Genomic DNA, 17,886 nt, shown 5'->3' with positions numbered 1-17,886 from the left:
TAAACCCTAAACCCTAAACCCTAAACCCTAAACCCTAAACCCTAAATATTTTTGTACCTTATATTTCTGTAATTAATTTAAACCCTAAACCCTAAACCATATATCTCTAAATCCTATATTTTTGTACCATATATTTCGAAATCCTATATTTCTGTACCTTATATTTTTGTACCATATATTATCTCTAAACTCTATATATTTTTGTACCTCATATTTCTGTAATTAATTTAAAAGAAGAATGAGATTTCTGTAATTAATCCCCGGAATCTACTTGCATAGTTTAAGGAGCAATGTGTCTCCTTGATCCGCGGAACTTGGGCTAATCTGGACAAACATTAATAAGTCTTGCAATCTCCACCTGTATAAGTCACAATGAAATAGACACAAACCATTCAGTTGAAAAACAAGATGTCGTATGAATCATGTGCCCTAGAAAAGGGGAAAAAAAAAGAGGAAAATTGGTACTTTACCCAAAGAGTTTTGCAGCATATGGGTGAGCTTTGAGTTTCTGGATTTGCAAAAAAGGAGGGAATATAATGTTATGAACAATAACCAGGATATCTCTACAAAATGCCTTGACGAAGGGGAAGGAAGATGGGAAATACCTGTAAGGAATTTGCTTGTTTTGGATGCAAGGGCAGAGATAACATCACCGAGTGCCGAAAGCGACTTATTGATAAATTGAGATTCTTTCAGCCTTTCTCCTTCAACTTCTACCTTTCCTACTCGCTCACTGCCAGCCAAGTCTACTAACCAAAGATGACTTCTGGTTCTCTGACCATTTATCAAATTCTCTCCCTTCACTGTCACTCGCAGCAAGCTGCACAAAAAGAAATCTCTTGTTGGTATAAGTATGTAACAGGTTTCGTTTCACATGATTTTAGATTCTAAACTCTATTTTGCTTACCAATGAGATCGGCTGCTTTGCTCATTTGCAGCTGTTGAACCCACAGATCTTACACAATAACCTTTCTTGAGCAGATCCCACACTCCATCTGTATTGTAAACTTGAGCTTCGACTAATCCTGGGACTTCTTGTGTCCCTTCTGCTGATTGCTTAACCTCCAACCTTTATCCACACAACACATACCGTTATTTTTGTTTTTCTTAACAAGAAAGAGATAAATTGTAAGGCGGTCTATTCTACTACCAAACAAACATAATGGAAGACCTACTTTTTAGGGGGCTGGTATCTACTAAGAGGTCCCTTGTCTTCTCATTATAACCGATAGCTCAAACTTCATGAGATGACTTCTGCTTTCTGAACAGCGAAATAGCTCTTAGGTTCTATAGTTCACTCCTCTATTCTCTGGTGTTCCCTCCATAGGTTTTGTATGTGCAAAAACAGTGTCTGCAAATGAAGGCACAGTCAGATTAGATCGTTAGATGTAATGTACGAAGATCATATGTTTAGACAAATAATCTGGCAAAGGTAGTGTCTCAATTTACCTTGGCCATCTTCAGGCTTAAAGACATGGTCAAACTTTAAATGCTTCTTGGAGGAATCAGATGAAAGTATCTGGAGCTCGTTTTCCTGTGATGGATCAAACTCAGCTACAAAAGCACAGCCACTTGCTATTTCAGCTTGGTTTAGAGGTCTGCATCTGCAAAAGACCCTGATATTTCCCTTGAGTTCGATCACGTCAATGTATAATCGCTTCCTCTCTGATGATTCTTCCAAGTACTGTTTTTCCAGAGTTCCAAGCTTATCAGCTGCCATAGTAAACACGTTAAGGCTTATCAGGTTACAACAAAAGCAAACAAGTTTTGCATTAAGACAACAAGGTATATTAAGATTAAGGTACTGAGTCAAAAGCTGGACATTTCGTGTTCTACAAAGGAACAATTCGTGATCTCTTTCACTTGGTTCGATACCGAAGCATGTTCATCCTTCAAGACCTAAGACATGATATAAAAAAAAGGGTGAACATATATTACCTTAATTTTGTCACTGAAGTCGAGAATCTTCTGCAAATTTAGAAGTGTTTGTCCATTTGGCAAGAGAAACTACTGAATTCTCACTTTCTTCCACTGTTTCATCCAAATCAGAGTCAAAGACGCAAGTTATAATATACAGATACAAAGCACCATTGTTGCTAATTTCTTGATATTTGATCTGGAATAAACCATAGATGATCAGCGAAACCATCAAAGAGAAACCCTTAACTACTACTTCATCACTTTACCAGATAATTTGCCGTGCTTCACCAACATTGTAGAAACCCCAATTTTCTCCGGCTCTCCGGATTCTTCTCCATCTCCGAGATTACAGCTTCCTCCCCCAATTCAATTCTTTTTTTTTGAAAAACTCCTCTTGTGAAGCATGAAGCGTCTCATGCGCATTTACAATCAATCTCTGTAACAGCTGGATCCGTCTTCCCTTTCCTCGAGTTCTTCTTCGACGCTCACACCACAACAAACTTCCTCTCTCTGATCCGATTCTGGGGAGAGAAAACCGCTTGGGGAGGGTTCTTCGGGTTCGGGCTCTGATTCTTCTGCGCCGATGATTTCTTCGCATATTTCGATTTGAAATCTTAAGGTTTGAATTCTCCAAAGATCTGGAAGTATCTTGAACCTTGGACAGAAACTTGCTCTGATCCTTCACCGGAAGTCCATGGTTTCCCATTCTTCAATGTCAACGACGACTCCATCGGAAAAAAAACAGGAACTTGATAATCAAATGAGCAATACGAATAACGAAATCTAGATCTGAGAATCAATTTCAACACGAATTAGGGTTTTTGTCAAGGATTCGAAGAAGAAGAAGAAGATAGATTTCGGGGAAAAAAACAAATGTGACCGTTGCGGCGCTCTTTAGAGGCTCTCTAATAACGGCTAGTTTTTTTTGTTATGCCTTTTTAATAAATAAACTTAGATTAGTAAGAAATCATTTTTTTTCCTAAGATCATCAAATTAATAATAATGCTCTTTTATACTTGAAAACTGATATTAAAATTATTATACGGACAACACCCTTGACAGCTAGCTCTCTCACACGGCAAAAGAGATTAGTTTTAACACTGGTCTTATTGAAAACTTGGAAGTGTTAGTCCACATTTATATATATTTTTCTTCATTTTCAACTTTTTATAATTTATGAGGCAACGTTATAGTGTTTTTAAAAAAATTATATGATTTATGGACATTAAAGAAACTCGATTGTAGAGGATGTGTATTTATATATATATATATATATATTGTTTTCGTGGACTATTACATTCTGCACATCTCTTTTGGTCTTTCCAGAACGATTTTCATTTTTAAAACTGGAGTTATTGCTTCATATGCAACCATCAATTCTCAAGATGCTGCGGCACGCGGTGGACGTTCCCGGTGAACGAGCCGAAACCAGCGGAGGGAGTTATCTTGGAACACCTTTAACTCCTGTGTACCAATGTCGTGCTAAGTGAGTATAAAAAGTTAAGCCAAACAGCCAATATGACTGATAATCGGGAAAGGAAAAGAAGGGTGGATGCTGTGGAGGACGTAATAAACCAAAATCGTGACTTCAAACCAGGACAGAAAGCCTAGATATGAAATCGTGACTTCATATCTCCATCATAAACAAAGACAGCAAACAGACAAAACAACATAAGGAAAATAAAGCACTAACCAGCAGACCAGTTTTATCATTTTTAAAAGGAAACCCTTCATTGATCCTAGCATGCAGAGACGTTATAACTTTTGGCAGCAATTCTCCTGGCATTCTCGAGTAACTGAAAATGATAACAAACATTAAAAAACAAATGAAAATCTCATACAAGATCCCAAAGTAGTTGCAATTTTTAACAAGAAATAACATCAGCTAAACAGAGCTGGGCTTATACACATATAAATGAAGCTTTCGCAACTCACTTACAGAAAGGTAAATCATAATCAAGGGCTTTTAAGGTTTTCGATAACGGACCTTTGTAAAGATACAACACTTTATATCATTAATTATGAGGAGCTGACAAGATAAAAGAGAAGAAATGTACGTACGGTGTGCTTGATATCAGAAGCAAGAGGATCTTGAACAGCTGAATCAACAATCTACCATGAGTATCGCTGTGAATCAAATGTAGAATGCCTACACTCATATGAAAGGCATGAAAATCTTGGTCAAGAAGAAATTAAGTAATAGCCAAATAAGAAGATAATAAAGGAAAAGAAAAGTAATATCTTTGAAGCACCTGTGTGGAGTTGCATTAATATTCGACCAAGGGAATTGGAGAGGGGCATAAACGATCCATATTTGGTGGATTCCTTGTACTCTGCCACTTGAAGGAAAATAGATGAAGGCCCATCCATCATGATGGCAAGAGCTGACGCAGATGCAATCCTTACCTAGACATTGCAAAATAAAACAAAAAATTGTTCTCAGGATTCAGCAGTCACGAAGTTGAGCTAGAAAAATATCTCTAGCTATAATCGCTGAACCACAAAAGATATTGAGAAGGTAAAAATGGAGAACAGCATGCCTCAGTGATCAAAAAAGGGACAAGAATAACCACCTTCAAATGAGGATCAAAAAGCAAGCAGGTCATCAGAGTAGCTTCAAACTTCCTGTAAATGATCTCGGAAAGCTAGTGACCATGAGAGGCGTGATGCGTTTTAAGCAATATCTGGTTGTTAGTGTCTTGAAATATTTGTTTTCTGATGTATTCTGTCTTTGATACTGTCATAGAGGAAACCAAAAAAAAACTGAAAAAAAGTTGCATCCAATTAGATTAACGGCAGAACGAAATTGGAAGCATACATGTTTCAAACATTGAGAGAAAGAGAATACAAAACCTTAACGGTATATGACTTAGGATCAAGTTTAGAGACGGTATCGGCCCACTCAATGGTCCCCCAAATCTCGCCTCCCTGCCTTCTCTCCATGGAAATCTCCGCACACCAAAGCTCCAACTTATTAGTACAAGGGATAAGCACCTTCCAGAAGGCGACAATGTTCCCACGAGAGTTGCTGCTCAGTCTGCTAAAACCATTTACGGTCCAGTGGAGCTCCCAGGCGAGAGTCTCGTCCATAGCACGATTTTTTGCTTTTAAACCAAATTCACACCACTGCAAAATACCCAAACCCTCAACCTCCCCCCAATTCAACTCCTCTGCCCCACAACGCTCCAACTCATTTGGCTCACACCACATTATTTGCCCGCGAGTACCACAACAGTATAACAATTTCCCTATGGCACACCAGTTTTTTCTGTTTCCTGGCTTAGAATCCCGATTACCTCTTCTCCATATACCTTCACGTGGCAGGTAGTAAAAGCTTTGATCCTCTTCGTCCACCGCATAAATTTTATCTTCCATCACCACACTTCTGTCGATCACACTTGTGTTCCTGCGTATATCCGGATCCTTAGGTAATGGCAAGCTGTCCCAAGTTTGGGTCTTTGGATCGAACACCTCTGCCCAGTTGGGGGAATTTACCTCCTGGCAGCCTCCAAACCCGTAAATCTTCCCGTCTACCACGTTTGCGGCTGCGGAAGCACGAGCTACTTTCATGGACTGGATGCGGCGCCACGAGTGAGAGACACAATCCAGGAGCAAGACATCCGAAGTGGGGTTCCCCTGTACGATTCCACCGATTACATAGATACCAAAATTCAGCCCCACGAATGAGGATGATTCCGGAGGCTGATAAGGGTACGATGGGATCGGTCTCAGCAACCAATTCACAGACTTCTTGGCGGCGAAGGCCACGTCATCTAGTGTGGGCCCTCCACGGCGGAGGATGAACCAGCGTGGAGTTGGGTCAGGAGGGATGCTTAAGCAAACATACCAGTACTCCTCTGTACAACCCATCAACTCACGCGTGCGGCAGAAGTCAGGCGACACCACGAGAGAGCTGTAGCTCTTGGAGGTCAGAGACAAGACGGCACTGTCCAATCTCGAGAGGCGGGACAAGCAGTTCAGAGCAACATCGTGTGGCAGCAACGATAAGCTAGACGACGACGACAGAGACACATCCTTCTTCTGCCTTTTATTGTGCGGCGGACCGGCAAAACTGGTCATCGGTAAGATTGTGTCACAAAACAATCGCTGGGGAGAAATTTTCACTGCTCTCAAATCCAATTCAGCAAGGAACACTTTTCTGGTTGATTAAATTGATCTCCTGAATTCAGCGGCTGTTGTCGAGTTCTCCTTCTAGATGACTTGTGGGGTTAAGATTTTTTTTTGGGTGGGTTCTCAAGTAAAAGGAAGCTCTTTTATAACTATTTTTCAGATCCGATACCGACTTTGATAAGCATACATCTCTCCTTCGTTACTTCGTTATTATCTTTTCCAAATATTTTTCTGTTCCTTTTTTCTCTTTTACTTGCCTAAAACCCCACCATGATATGGATTCGTAGAGAAATATTCTAGGATAGCATTATTATATGTTTTTTTCCAAAATTAACACGCATGCTCAAATTTTTTAAAAGTAATATTTCTCTAAAATTAATTAATAATAAAAGGAAAAAAAAAATATAATTATTGAGTCTATTGATTCTCATTTCAATGAAGCTTTCGATCTCACATTATCATCTTTTTCTTCATCTTCTTCATCTTTTTCACCACTCGTATCCTTGATTGATACTAAATTGAGACGAGTGCACCTAGATTCTCAATCCTCGCACAAGATCCACGAGAAACAATTTCATCGGAACACCATAATTCCGTCGAGACAATCGGCGTAGAAATCGCTCTTTGCAAAAACTTCCACAAATACACCAAACCCCACCTAATCTAGTTACAGAGTCGCACAACCAACCACCTCTAGCGACCGAGTAACAAGAGAGATGAGCTGGAATATTTGATTTCGTCCAACCACGGACAACACTTCCCCACAAATACTCCAATTCACTATCAACTCCTTTAGTGTCGAACGACACCACTTACGAACCAACACACACCAACGCTCACGGCATCACTTCTATCGATTTCTTTTCATTCAAATCTAACACAGCTGTCCTCGTAGGACACAAACAGGACACAAACAAAACTGGTGTCCAGAAATTTCAAAATTTCGACGATTAGTAAGTGTGGACTGAGCTCAAATGAATGGGTCAAGTGTTAGGCCCAGAAATTTTATTGTTTATATTCCCGCTTTGCTATTTCACTCTCTCTGCTCTCTCTTGTTCTTCTTCGCCGATCTCTTCTCGAAGATCTTCGTCTCCTAGCTCCGGCTCCTCTCGTTTAGTAAGATTATTTTTTTTATTTATATATATCTCGTGTCTCGAACTATGTAGATGATTTTAAAAAACCTTGTCAATCTCTCAGAGGTTTTGAATATTGCGATTTCTCTGCTTTTTCATCTGTTGCTTGATTTGGACCGTAAGATTTCTGGTCTAGGTTTTGATTGCTGGTATCGATTTGAATTTATTCGCGTCTGATTGATTTTTCATGCTGAGGATTTTCCTTCTGTTGGATCATCTAGGTTTGAGGGACTTCGAGGGTTTTTTCTTTCTTTTGAATCTTCATCAAATCGTCTGAAGAACTGAAAATTTTGGCTATGGCTGTGTTTGTTTATGGGTATTTAGTTAGTCTCTAAGTTTCATTCGGTATTGGATAATAATTTGTAATGCGATTGTGTTTCTGGGTTAAAGATCTGGATAAATCTGCTCTAGAAGCCTTGAGTGGTCGACCATGCCCGGACCTTAAAGGACGGTTTTTGCATATTCGATACTCAGTTCTTCAATTAGCTTCCGAGGTACTTATAATTACAATGGTGGATCCATTAATGGGTCTTATCGCATCATGATTAGATTTCTATATAGGTCTCAAAGTTTTGATCTTTATGTGTTGTGTAACATGTAGACGCAGGTGAATGATTGTGTTCAGAGTTGAACATCCCAGGGCTTTTCCTAATACCTGAATTTGTCAGTGTAGAAGAAGAACAGGTACTGTGATGTAGTAGGCATTTTTTTTTTAACCTCTTGTGGTTATACTTATTGGTCCTGTCTTTATTAGCAATTGCTTGCAGCTCTTGATGCTCGGCCTTGGATTGGTCTTGCCAAACGGCGTGTTCAACACTATGGATATGAGTTTTGTTACGAGACAAGAGATGTTGATACCAAGAAGCCTCTTGGGGAGCTTCCATTTTTTGTTTCTCCTATACTCGAAAGAATCTCGTTGTTCCCGAACCTTGATAACGACCCATCAAGTTTGGATTTGGACCAATTAACGGTACATCATCACACTCTCAGTAGTTAGATTAAAATGTTTTTAACTACATTGAAGGCTGAGGGGTTTTTGTGAAAATGTTAGGTAAACGAGTACCCATCTGGGGTGGGTTTATCGCCTCACATCGACACACATTCAGCATTTGAAGATTGCATTTTCAGCCTTTCTTTAGCTGGTCCTCGTATAATGGAATTTAGAAAATACTCTGTTTCTACATGGAAAGCCTCAACTGCTGATGCTGAGAAGTTGGGTGACTCCTCTTGCATCAAAAAAAGCCTTATATCTTCCTCCTCGATCTATGCTATTATTATCCGGGGAAAGCTCGCTATGCTTGGAATCACTACATTCCTCATCACAAGGTTGTATTTTTATCACCACAAACTTCATTTTATCTTCATTTGGATATCTCCTTGGCTCTCACCATGATATTGTTACTGCATTTCTCTTTTAGTTGGTAACTGTTGTACTGTGTTCTAATAGATTGACAAGGTGAAGGATAAAGTTATTAGAAGAGTCTCAGAAGGGTATCTTTCACAATACGAAAGGTAATATATCGAAAACATAGTTTATGGGTGATCTTGTGACCATAACGTGCTTCTTCAGTTTTGATACTGAGAGAATAAATTCAAATTTTTTTTGCAGGTGAGAAATCATCCCTGCAGGTGTAACTATCCACAATACTGTGACTCTCAGCAATAAAGATAACTGAAGAAGAAGATCAAAACGAAAGGAAGAATATGTTAGGTATAGATAAGATGCATTTGGAGAAGAACAATGATCATTTTTGTAGTTGTTTACTCTTAATTATTAGACTAGGTTTGAATGTTAAATTAGTTTTGATAATCAAATTGTTTTACTCATTGTTCCAAATGCTCGAAGTTCACAATCAACCTTCTTCAAGTATCTTCTTTCTCATTTGTTGTATTTTCTTCTATTTCAGTTCAATATCTCTTTTATACACTACATCTAAAACCAACAAAATATTACAATTAAAACGAGCTATTGCAACAATGGGCAACTTGCAAAACCACACGCTAACTTGCATCCCTTTATTATTGTAGGACCTCTTTGAGATATAAAAATCCCCAGATGCTAAATGGGTAAAGATCTAGTACAATGCACATCTAGTTAAAACGAAAAAAAAACACACACCAAAATCTCTGAGTCAGAGCGAAAACACGAAAAAGAAAGATGAACACACCAAAATCTCTGAGTGAGAAAACACGAAAACGAAAGATGAGGAGGTAGAAGTGGGACATGGAGGCGAATGCTGAAAATACATTGCTCAGTTTCATATGAGATGCAGTGCAGCTTCCGCAACATTCTCTGTAATTCGATAGTACGGGCCGTCAATGGCACCACCGCCACCTCCATTAAAAACCCCACCATCTCTGTTGCTTCCACCCTGGAATTAAAGAAACGAGATAAATTTTTTAACCAAACATCATAAATCGGCAAACAAACATCATCTAACATCAGACCGATGATCCACATACACTAAAAACTCCAAGAATTCAGAAACATCTAACGTCATAACAAGAATTCAGAAACGGGACTAACAAAGAAGAGATACAGAGAAAGTGAAAGAAGAGATACAGAGAAAAGATACAGAGAAAGTGAGATTACGGTGCAGAGTTTCACGAGTACAGATATGTTCTCCCTTTCTTGAACAATCCTGGCTCTCTCGACGTCGAGTTCAGTACGCCGCTGGTTTACGAGTCGTCCCAATTTTACACGATCTTTGAACTCTAACTCTGCGAACCATAACTCAAAGGCTCTCTTCTCGTTGCGATAAGCCTTAGCATCCCTACCCAATGTAACCATCCTGATCCCGAGAGCTCTCATATCAACGTTGTTAGCCATATTTCTTTTAGTGTTTCTTGAGAAATTTGAGTTTTCACTTTTCAATATTGAAAGAGATACGAAGAATGAGCCGGTTTGCTTCTCGGTTTCCTTTTATAAGGCTACCAACGTATAAGGCGATCGACGGTAGAGATCATTTCGATTTTTATTTGTNTTTTTTTTTTTTTTTTTTTTTTTCACGTTGTTCGCTGCGTAATAGGCTTCATAGTCAGTGATGGGCTTGATAGTCAGTAATGGGCTTTAGACCTTCGGGGTTCTTACAATTCTTTTATGATTAAAAATCATTTAAAAAAAAAAACATCTGTAATTATAAAAGGGTGATAAAGCGTCTGTAAAGATTGCAAAAAAAGAAAAGGTTTGAACCAACAATCCAAGAGGATTTTGAATAATAAACATAACATGTCAGCCGATAAATAATTCGTGTACCACACCAATGATTTGAATAATAGTTGAAGAAACACTAAAATTAACTAGATTTTAACCCGCGGTATACCGCGGGATTATGTTATTTTTAAAAATTATTTTATATAACTTACTAAAAAATATTATGTTGAATCAAATATTTATTTTTAAAAGTTGACAAAATCTATCAATATAGATATATAGCAAGTTTTTTATAAAAATATTGAGATGTTTGTAATTTATTTGCTTTATCTATATACAAATTATTGTTTTCGTTTGGAATTTAATTAATTTAAATTCCTTTATCTTGGAATTGAATCAATCAAAATTAGTTGTTGTGAAAGTAAACATCTGTTAATATGTATAATACAGTTTGTAGTTCATATAATATTATTTAATTTTTATTCACAAATTCTCAATTTGAAATTAGTTAGTGTTGCCTAGAGCCTATTAGTTATTAAAAATAAAATTAATTAGTTTTGTATATGAGTGTGATGGAGCGGATTAGTGTTGGTTTATAACTCTTTTTTTATAATATTAAGTTTTAAGATATTTTGCTTGTATTTTTTAACCAACCCGCAAAAATATATAAGTGTACTCCATCACATACTTATGATTATTTTTAGTCTAGGTTTGGACCCGTGAATAAATAAAAAGTTCCATAAAATATTGTTGTTTTTTAGTATTGTGCATATGTTAAATTGCTAAAATTTGTATTTACACAAATTTAGTTTTATTATCATAAAGTTAGTAGCATTGTTGATATTACTCATATAGGACTAAATTTGATTTACTCAATATTTATATTGTGTGACATGATATATTTGTATTTGATATCTCTTTTTTAGTTTAAAAAAACATTTATAATTATGAGATTAACTCTATAAATGACACATCTATTTTTTTGAGGTACACCGCAGGATATGTAAGTTATATGATATATTTATAATTCATATAAAGTTTAGATATTTATAAATCTTATAAAGTTTTAAAATTTATTATCCGTAAACATTATTATTATATTTTAACCCGTAGTGTAAACATTTATTTTTTGGAATTCACATTTTTTTGGAATTTACAGATTTTGTTGGAGTTTATTAATAATTATTAAGATTGTATAATACCAATTTTTATTAAATCAGTTTAATTGTGCATGCCCTATATTGATATTGTTAAAAAAAATAGTAATATGAAGATTTTATCCATGTTGAAATATGAGATTAATGATATTTTATTTTTTTAGTAATATTGTTTCAAACCCATCTTGTATTACACTCTCTCGGGTTGTTGACGTTGCTTTCTCCAATAGATCTTATGATTTATAAGGTAATTGTTTCTTGTATCATCTAAGGTAAAATATGAAGAGAAAAAAAAGTTAAACAGACTTGTTAAATCTGCTTGAGGAATTGTTTTCCAAATAGACTTGTGTAATTTGTAAGGAGTTGTTTTTACAAATTGCTTAAAGTGTTGGTATTCTTTTTATTCAAATCAAACACTAATCACGTTGATGATCTACACACAAGAATATGTATATATTACCAAAATTTATTAGTTACATAATCTCAGTCTACTGAAAAAAGAGGATAATGACATTAAGAAGCAAAACATATATATTGCTCTAACTAAAAATATACTTATAAGGAAAAAAAAAGACTGAAATATTTAGCGGTATGAATATTTTTGCATCATCACAAGTTGACAATCGATCTTATCATATAAAATGGTTTGAATCTGTTCTACGACACTTCTCTGAGATCTCTTTTCCACAAAAAAAAAAAGCTCTTATCGGAAGCAGATTCAAACAATCGGTATTGGAAGGAAGAGACTGATGATTGATGTTGTTGGTGGTGCTAACTTGTGATTAAGGACCAATTATATAGGCAATTGATTAGGTTTATTTTTTTCAGTTCTTAATACACAACATATTTAATTAGTTACCAGGCAATTAGGGATTAAATATTGCATAAGATTTATTTTTAGAGAATATACCAAATTTATGTGATTTGATATTTTTATCAGCCATTAATTTGTTTCTGTATTCGAATTTGTTTCTATTTTAAAATTAAATGTGGTGAGTAATTAAGGACATACAAAATCGAATATAGCTGATTTATAGGTTTCCCATAACTTTATAACTTGGAATCGATTATTGCATATATATGGTAGAGATTCTTGAGATGATTGACTTGACTTTTTGTTGCTAAATATGTGAAAACATAATAAATGTCAATATCATAAGATTGTAAATAGTTTAGAATTCTAAAGTTTTTTCAAAAAGTTGGTGTGAAAATGTTAATATAGATAACTTGTAAGTAAATATAGTTAGGTTACGCTAATGTATGTATATTTTATTGGGCTTAGATATCAATTTCTGCATATTAACAATTTGGGCTTTGTTGGCCTTTTCCTTGAAATCCCTACAATTTTTCTTTTGCGAGAGACAGTGTTTTTTTTTACATTTCCTCTTCCTGAGCGATTCAACTTAAAATTGTTTGAAAGACCATCTTCCATTCGCCTGATCTCCGATCAATAATTTAGTTCGGCATTTTTGCTTCTTAAATCATACATTCTAATCAAATTCACACAACCTCTATAATCGAGAAAATTTTGTCTCAGTTAGCTATACAATCGGGAAAGGAGAGAAGCTTCATTGAGTCCAATCAAATCGATGTTGGGCTAGATAAATTCAAGGATCGGCAGATTCAGTTTGGACCCATCAGTATAACAAACTGAGTAATCAATTCAATTGGGTTGTAAGTCGTCTATCATTCTGAATTGGTTCAATTTTAACAAACTGAGTAATCAGCTCTGTATTCAACTAAGCTGTCGATTGTATGTTTTTGTTTGGAGAAAATTTCAATGATTACCCATTGTCGACTGTGGTTTCTTAAATAAAAAGTATTTATAATCGGTAAATTTGCGTTTACAGTATACGTGAATAGAATTAAGTTAAAAAAAAAAGTTAGAGAAGCTTACAGAAATATCTGCTAAGACCTTCGATGGTCTCGCCAGAGAAGACAGTTATTTGCTTCCAAGAGTGAATGATTTTCACTTGTAGAATAGGAGTGAGAGCGACAGCCATTGGAAAAGGGTTGGAGAAGACAGAAGGGAGAAGGTTAAAAATGTTTGATGATTGGACCTAGGGCTGGGCAAAATAACCGATAACCAAATAACCGACCGAAACCGAACCGAAAAAAACCAAACCGAACCGAACCGAAATTCTTCAAATACCCGAATGGTTAGTAAAAATCTATATCCAAACTAACTGAAACCGAACCGAACCGAACCGACAATTAAATGGTTAACCGAAATATCCGAAAACCTAGAAGATATCAAATATTATATACTTAATATTATGCAAAACTATAAAATAAACTTAAAATATAAATTATTTCTAGATTCAAAACAATTAAATATTTTAAATAATCAATATATGTAAATGTTATTATTTTGAATTTACAAAGTTAAATACTATTTTGTAAAATTGAATCCATATTTTTCCCTTTTTTGTATTTTTGTTATTGTATATTTGGTTAATTTTGGTTATATTCGGTTAGTTTTGGTTATATTTGGTTTATTTGGTTAATGTTAATATAATTTATGTTAGTTATGGTTATTTATTTAAATAACCAAACCGAAACCGAACCAAAAGAAACCGAACCGAACCGAACCGAAATTTCAAAAATATCCAAATGGTTACTATATTACTATATCCAAAATAACCGAAACCGAATACAACCGAACCGAAACCGAATGGTTAACCGAATGCCCAGGCCTAATTGGACCTTTGATTACTAACATTGTATTTATAGGAGGGCTTCACGTATGATGAATTAGGTATAATTTGATTGTATAAGTTTGGGTATATTATGTAAATTAAGGTATGTAAATATTTTCAAAATAATTCGGTTAAGGATCGATTTTAATAAAAAAATCCAATAAGGAAATATGGTACGTGTATCAAAGCAGGTTAGTAAGATTTTCATATTTTGATAGGAGATTGATATCTCACAAATTAACTGATGAGATTGAGTAGCGTAATTCTCGGCTAATTGCCGTGATAGGAAGGTAATGGATTTCGTTTAAAATCCACAAATTTGTTTCCTAAATATGCACAGCCCACAAATTGTTCTCTAATGTGCACAGCCCATTTGTATCGAAAACCAATAACCTCCCCCCCTAATTGTTTTATAAAGACCCGATTTGTGAATTTCGGGTTACGCTAAAAATTAAATCCGACCCAATTAATCATATTGTCATATTTACCCTCCGCGTTCGTGTTTGCTTGTAGTTGGCGTAAGGGCATTTTCGGGCGAAATGCAAGTTGTACTTCTCTTTTACTAATACAGAGATATTAGTATATTTCTTTTACATACGGTCGACTAAACATGAAATTCTAAAGAAAGTCCACTTTCCTTGAAATCCCTAAATTTCTCATGGTAGCTAATGTATATGGGTTGCATTGTTTACAGTCACTTGTGTTAGAAATTACAGGGCCAAATTTACCCGAGAAGCATTGCTTGTTCAGTCAATTCACATAACTATCTAACTCCTGCAACTTAAGAGCCATTTCAGAACTTTGTCCAGTTTCTAAGCTTCTGGCAAGCGACCGTATAGCTCTAGAGATCAACTCTTTCTTCTGCTTATCACCCGAAGTGCTTGTGATGCTTGATCCAGACGCATTGTCTTCCTCGTGCAATGTCACACACAATCCTCTCAACCAATCCTCTAGAAAAGAGGATTTCTGTCGGGTTTCATGCGACACCAATAAGAAAATATGAGTTACAAATACTTTAACATCAAGCAATGAAAACAGTGGTATTAACAACAATAGCTGCCGGTTCTTACTTTTGAAAGAAAATCTGTCAACGCTTCGAAATGACAGCTTGAAACTAGGCTCAGGAGATGCAGCATGGTTGAGGTTAACTGAAACGAGCAGCTGGACTTTAGAGACATCATTCATCAATAACCTAAAATTACGCCAACATGGTTTTTACCTGATTCTCGAGCGATCTCTTGTATTTGAAATTTGTTGGCGTCGTCTCTCTGTCATAATGCAGACTTTGTAAAGTATGCTCCACACCTTTGACAACATCAGGGAATGATCTCCCATAAGCTGCAATGAAATTATGTGCGAGAAAAGAAATTAGCCAAGCAGTGCAATCGCAAAACACAAACAATATGAGACAAACAAATTGTCTTCTCTAAATCAATATAGCTACAGGAGAAGAATATAGCTACAGGGGAAGAGAGGGGGAAGAGGGATAATCAAAGTCACCAAGTGGGGTTCCTGGGACAGCTAAAGCGGCAGCAGCTTGTATTCTTATCTTAAAGTTTGATGCATCACGAAGCAGCAATAGTAGAATACTAAAAACACTTGGAGCCCTGAAAAAGAAAAAGAAAAAAGTTAATAGAGGTCAACGAGAGAAGCAGCTTGGATAATAGAAAGCTTAAAGATGCTTACCAATCCATATCTTGCAGTTTTATTGTCTCATTGGAGAATAAATTGCTCAACGCATGACAAACATTCCACTGAACCTGTACAAATTTCTGAAGTCAAAGTATGTAGTAAAATATAGCTAAGGATGCGTCTTGCGTAACTAAACAAACCAAACCATATCAAACTGAATTAACGTTTCTGTATAAGATATTTTTATCAAACCAAACTAAATTACTTAGATTTTAATTTAATAAACTTTCTCTCAAACAAAACTTGCCCGACTCGAACCAAAACTGATTGAAACCCACATGCTCAGATCCAAATGAAGCCATCTAATTGCTTCTACTTATCAGGTATACCTTAACATTACCAGTAGTAACACAGGAAAGAAATGCTTGCACGGTTCTCTCCAACCACCTTGTATCTCCCGCGCAGGATAGATGGTGATAATTTGATGAATGTTGATGGGAAAAAGGTAATACATCTTGGTCCATTGACTTTATACATGTCATGCATCTCAATTTTACATATTTTGAAATACTCCCCAGTGCCCGAACTGCATTGGATTTAACCTAACAAGGGAATTACGAAAATGATAATGGCAAATGTGCACATAACTACAATACTAAAAACTACTGTGTGATCCATAGAAAAAAAAATTCTTCTTGTCAGTTTCGACATCCATAAAGAACAGACGAGTGCAGTGAAATATGTATCAGAAAAACAAAACATTTGGATTACAAGCTATGGAGAGAACAACTAATTAATTTTATAGAGGAATATTTTGGAATGGAGGTCAGTGAGTCGAAAGAGATGCTAGTTCATTACCTTGTCCCCATCCTCAGTAAGGCGCAAAGCACATTCTATCAGTGCGTCCACAACTTGTGAAGTTGTACTTAATCCTACGTAGGAGGATAAAAGACATGTAAATCCAAAAGTTGTGTCGGATCTAATTATAACGACAGCACTAGTACCTTCAAAGGACCTCTCATCGACGCGGTATCGCAGAGAGTCGCATACATTGGCCAAAGCCCATGATGCTGTTATACGCACCTGATATGACAAATATTAACCCATTGCACCTGATATGATATAAAATGCATAGCTCACGAGAACAAATAATGGAAAGTCAGTAATGCAATACCGAGGTCAAGGAGTCGCGGGTATTCGCTTCAACAGCTATGAAAAACTTTTCATATATCTCCGCACTGCTTCAACAAAGATCTTAAAGTTCTTGACCAGGGATATCTTTCCAGGGTTGAGTTAGGATAAGAACCAGAATGTCAACCGACTGTGATTAAGGGTTAAATTACCTTAAAGATGTTTCTGGAAAACTTGAAATTACACCAATAGCTCGACAAGCTGCTGATCTGACTGAAGGTGTTTTGTCATGCAAGGCAGCGGCTATCTACAAAAACTAAAACACGTCATGCACATATTCAAAAAATAAAGTCCGGATAGTAGTACGAACAATCACAAAAAAGCTCCACTACTTACAATTGATGAAGTAACAAAATCCTTTTCCTGCTTATTGAAAGCGGCAAATATGGTGGATGTAATTCCAGCAAAACAAGTAACTGTAGTGCTTCTCACCTTCCAAAAATAAGAAGAAATTCAGGACATAGATATTATGCAAACTACAGCAACAGCATCTAATAGATATTAGGTACTATCAGTTGTACAAAAACAAAAACTTGTCAAGATTTTAAACCCACCACCGCAGAACCATGGTGTAACACCAGAACTATATGTTTACGAATAGCCTCAGACCATTGCTCGCATCCTGCCTGAAAAATTGGCTCCTGGGCATTCTCAAATCCATATGATGGCGCAGATGAGATTCTTATTGACCTTATACAGTCAGATGTAAATGGTGTATCCATTAATCTATCGTACTGAAGATCTTCTGTTCCCTTAAATCCAGATATTGCGCGAAGGCATCCATCCAAAACCTACATAAAATCATGTGTAAGTTCTTATTGTAAACGTGGCTCAAAGACAGTGCTCAAATGGTTTAGCTGTTAAGCTAG

The 17,886-nt window shown here is 36.1% G+C and overlaps 3 protein-coding genes and 2 pseudogenes across 4 annotated transcripts; 1 reads left to right on the top strand and 4 right to left on the bottom strand.

The window, feature by feature from the left end:
• Positions 1 to 227: 227 nt before the first annotated feature.
• LOC104773705 lies at positions 228 to 2,651 on the bottom strand (annotated as a pseudogene).
• Positions 2,652 to 3,300: 649 nt separating this feature from the next.
• Positions 3,301 to 4,542, bottom strand: LOC104773704 (HEAT repeat-containing protein 6-like). Its single transcript, XM_010498351.1, has 5 exons — positions 4,494 to 4,542; positions 4,173 to 4,326; positions 3,982 to 4,069; positions 3,614 to 3,716; positions 3,301 to 3,402 (listed from the first exon to the last, which is right to left on the bottom strand). The coding sequence occupies exons 1-5, from the start codon at positions 4,524 to 4,526 to the stop codon at positions 3,301 to 3,303; spliced, it is 480 nt and encodes a 159-aa protein (XP_010496653.1). The 5' UTR covers positions 4,527 to 4,542.
• Positions 4,543 to 4,743: 201 nt separating this feature from the next.
• Positions 4,744 to 6,000, bottom strand: LOC104773703 (putative F-box/kelch-repeat protein At3g24610). Its single transcript, XM_010498350.1, has one exon. It carries the CDS (start codon positions 5,998 to 6,000, stop codon positions 4,744 to 4,746), a length of 1,257 nt encoding a protein of 418 aa, XP_010496652.1.
• Positions 6,001 to 7,042: 1,042 nt separating this feature from the next.
• Positions 7,043 to 9,054, top strand: LOC104773698 (annotated as a pseudogene).
• Positions 9,055 to 14,799: 5,745 nt separating this feature from the next.
• LOC104773696 (putative uncharacterized protein DDB_G0272456) lies at positions 14,800 to 17,863 on the bottom strand. 2 transcript variants are annotated; one of them, XM_010498343.2, is made up of 12 exons: positions 17,572 to 17,862; positions 17,354 to 17,449; positions 17,170 to 17,264; positions 17,001 to 17,064; positions 16,831 to 16,909; positions 16,685 to 16,758; positions 16,216 to 16,428; positions 15,881 to 15,954; positions 15,695 to 15,801; positions 15,414 to 15,532; positions 15,265 to 15,342; positions 14,800 to 15,160 (listed from the first exon to the last, which is right to left on the bottom strand). In XM_010498343.2, the coding sequence occupies exons 1-12, from the start codon at positions 17,737 to 17,739 to the stop codon at positions 14,945 to 14,947; spliced, it is 1,383 nt and encodes a 460-aa protein (XP_010496645.1). In that variant the 5' UTR covers positions 17,740 to 17,862; the 3' UTR covers positions 14,800 to 14,944. The 2 variants fall into 2 exon arrangements, with proteins under 2 accessions (XP_010496645.1, XP_010496646.1); XM_010498344.2 differs by lacking the exon at positions 16,216 to 16,428 and having other exon boundaries at positions 17,572 to 17,863.
• Positions 17,864 to 17,886: the final 23 nt, after the last annotated feature.

This window comes from Camelina sativa, unplaced genomic scaffold, assembly GCF_000633955.1.
Source record: "Camelina sativa cultivar DH55 unplaced genomic scaffold, Cs unpScaffold00621, whole genome shotgun sequence".
NCBI lineage: Eukaryota > Viridiplantae > Streptophyta > Magnoliopsida > Brassicales > Brassicaceae > Camelina > Camelina sativa.
Note: the sequence above shows the minus strand (reverse complement) of the source record. Positions and strands in the feature narration are given on the sequence as shown.

Bases quoted from the DNA above. Each gene is read 5' to 3' on its own strand.
- LOC104773703 (XM_010498350.1), bottom strand. From the start codon at position 6,000: ATGACCAGTTTTGCCGGTCCGCCGCACAATAAAAGGCAGAAGAAGGAT.
- LOC104773704 (XM_010498351.1), bottom strand. From the start codon at position 4,526: ATGACCTGCTTGCTTTTTGATCCTCATTTGAAG. The intron at 3,717-3,981 runs GTACGTACATTT...TATCATTTTCAG, and splicing joins CTTCTGATATCAAGCACACC to TTACTCGAGAATGCCAGGAG. The intron at 3,403-3,613 runs GTTAGTGCTTTA...ATACTCACTTAG, and splicing joins ATGATAAAACTGGTCTGCTG to CACGACATTGGTACACAGGA.
- LOC104773696 (XM_010498343.2), bottom strand. From the start codon at position 17,739: ATGGATACACCATTTACATCTGACTGTATAAGGTCAATAAGAATCTCA. The intron at 15,955-16,215 runs GTATACCTGATA...AAATTTGTACAG, and splicing joins TTACTACTGGTAATGTTAAG to GTTCAGTGGAATGTTTGTCA. The intron at 15,533-15,694 runs GTGACTTTGATT...ATTTCATTGCAG, and splicing joins TGTCCCAGGAACCCCACTTG to CTTATGGGAGATCATTCCCT.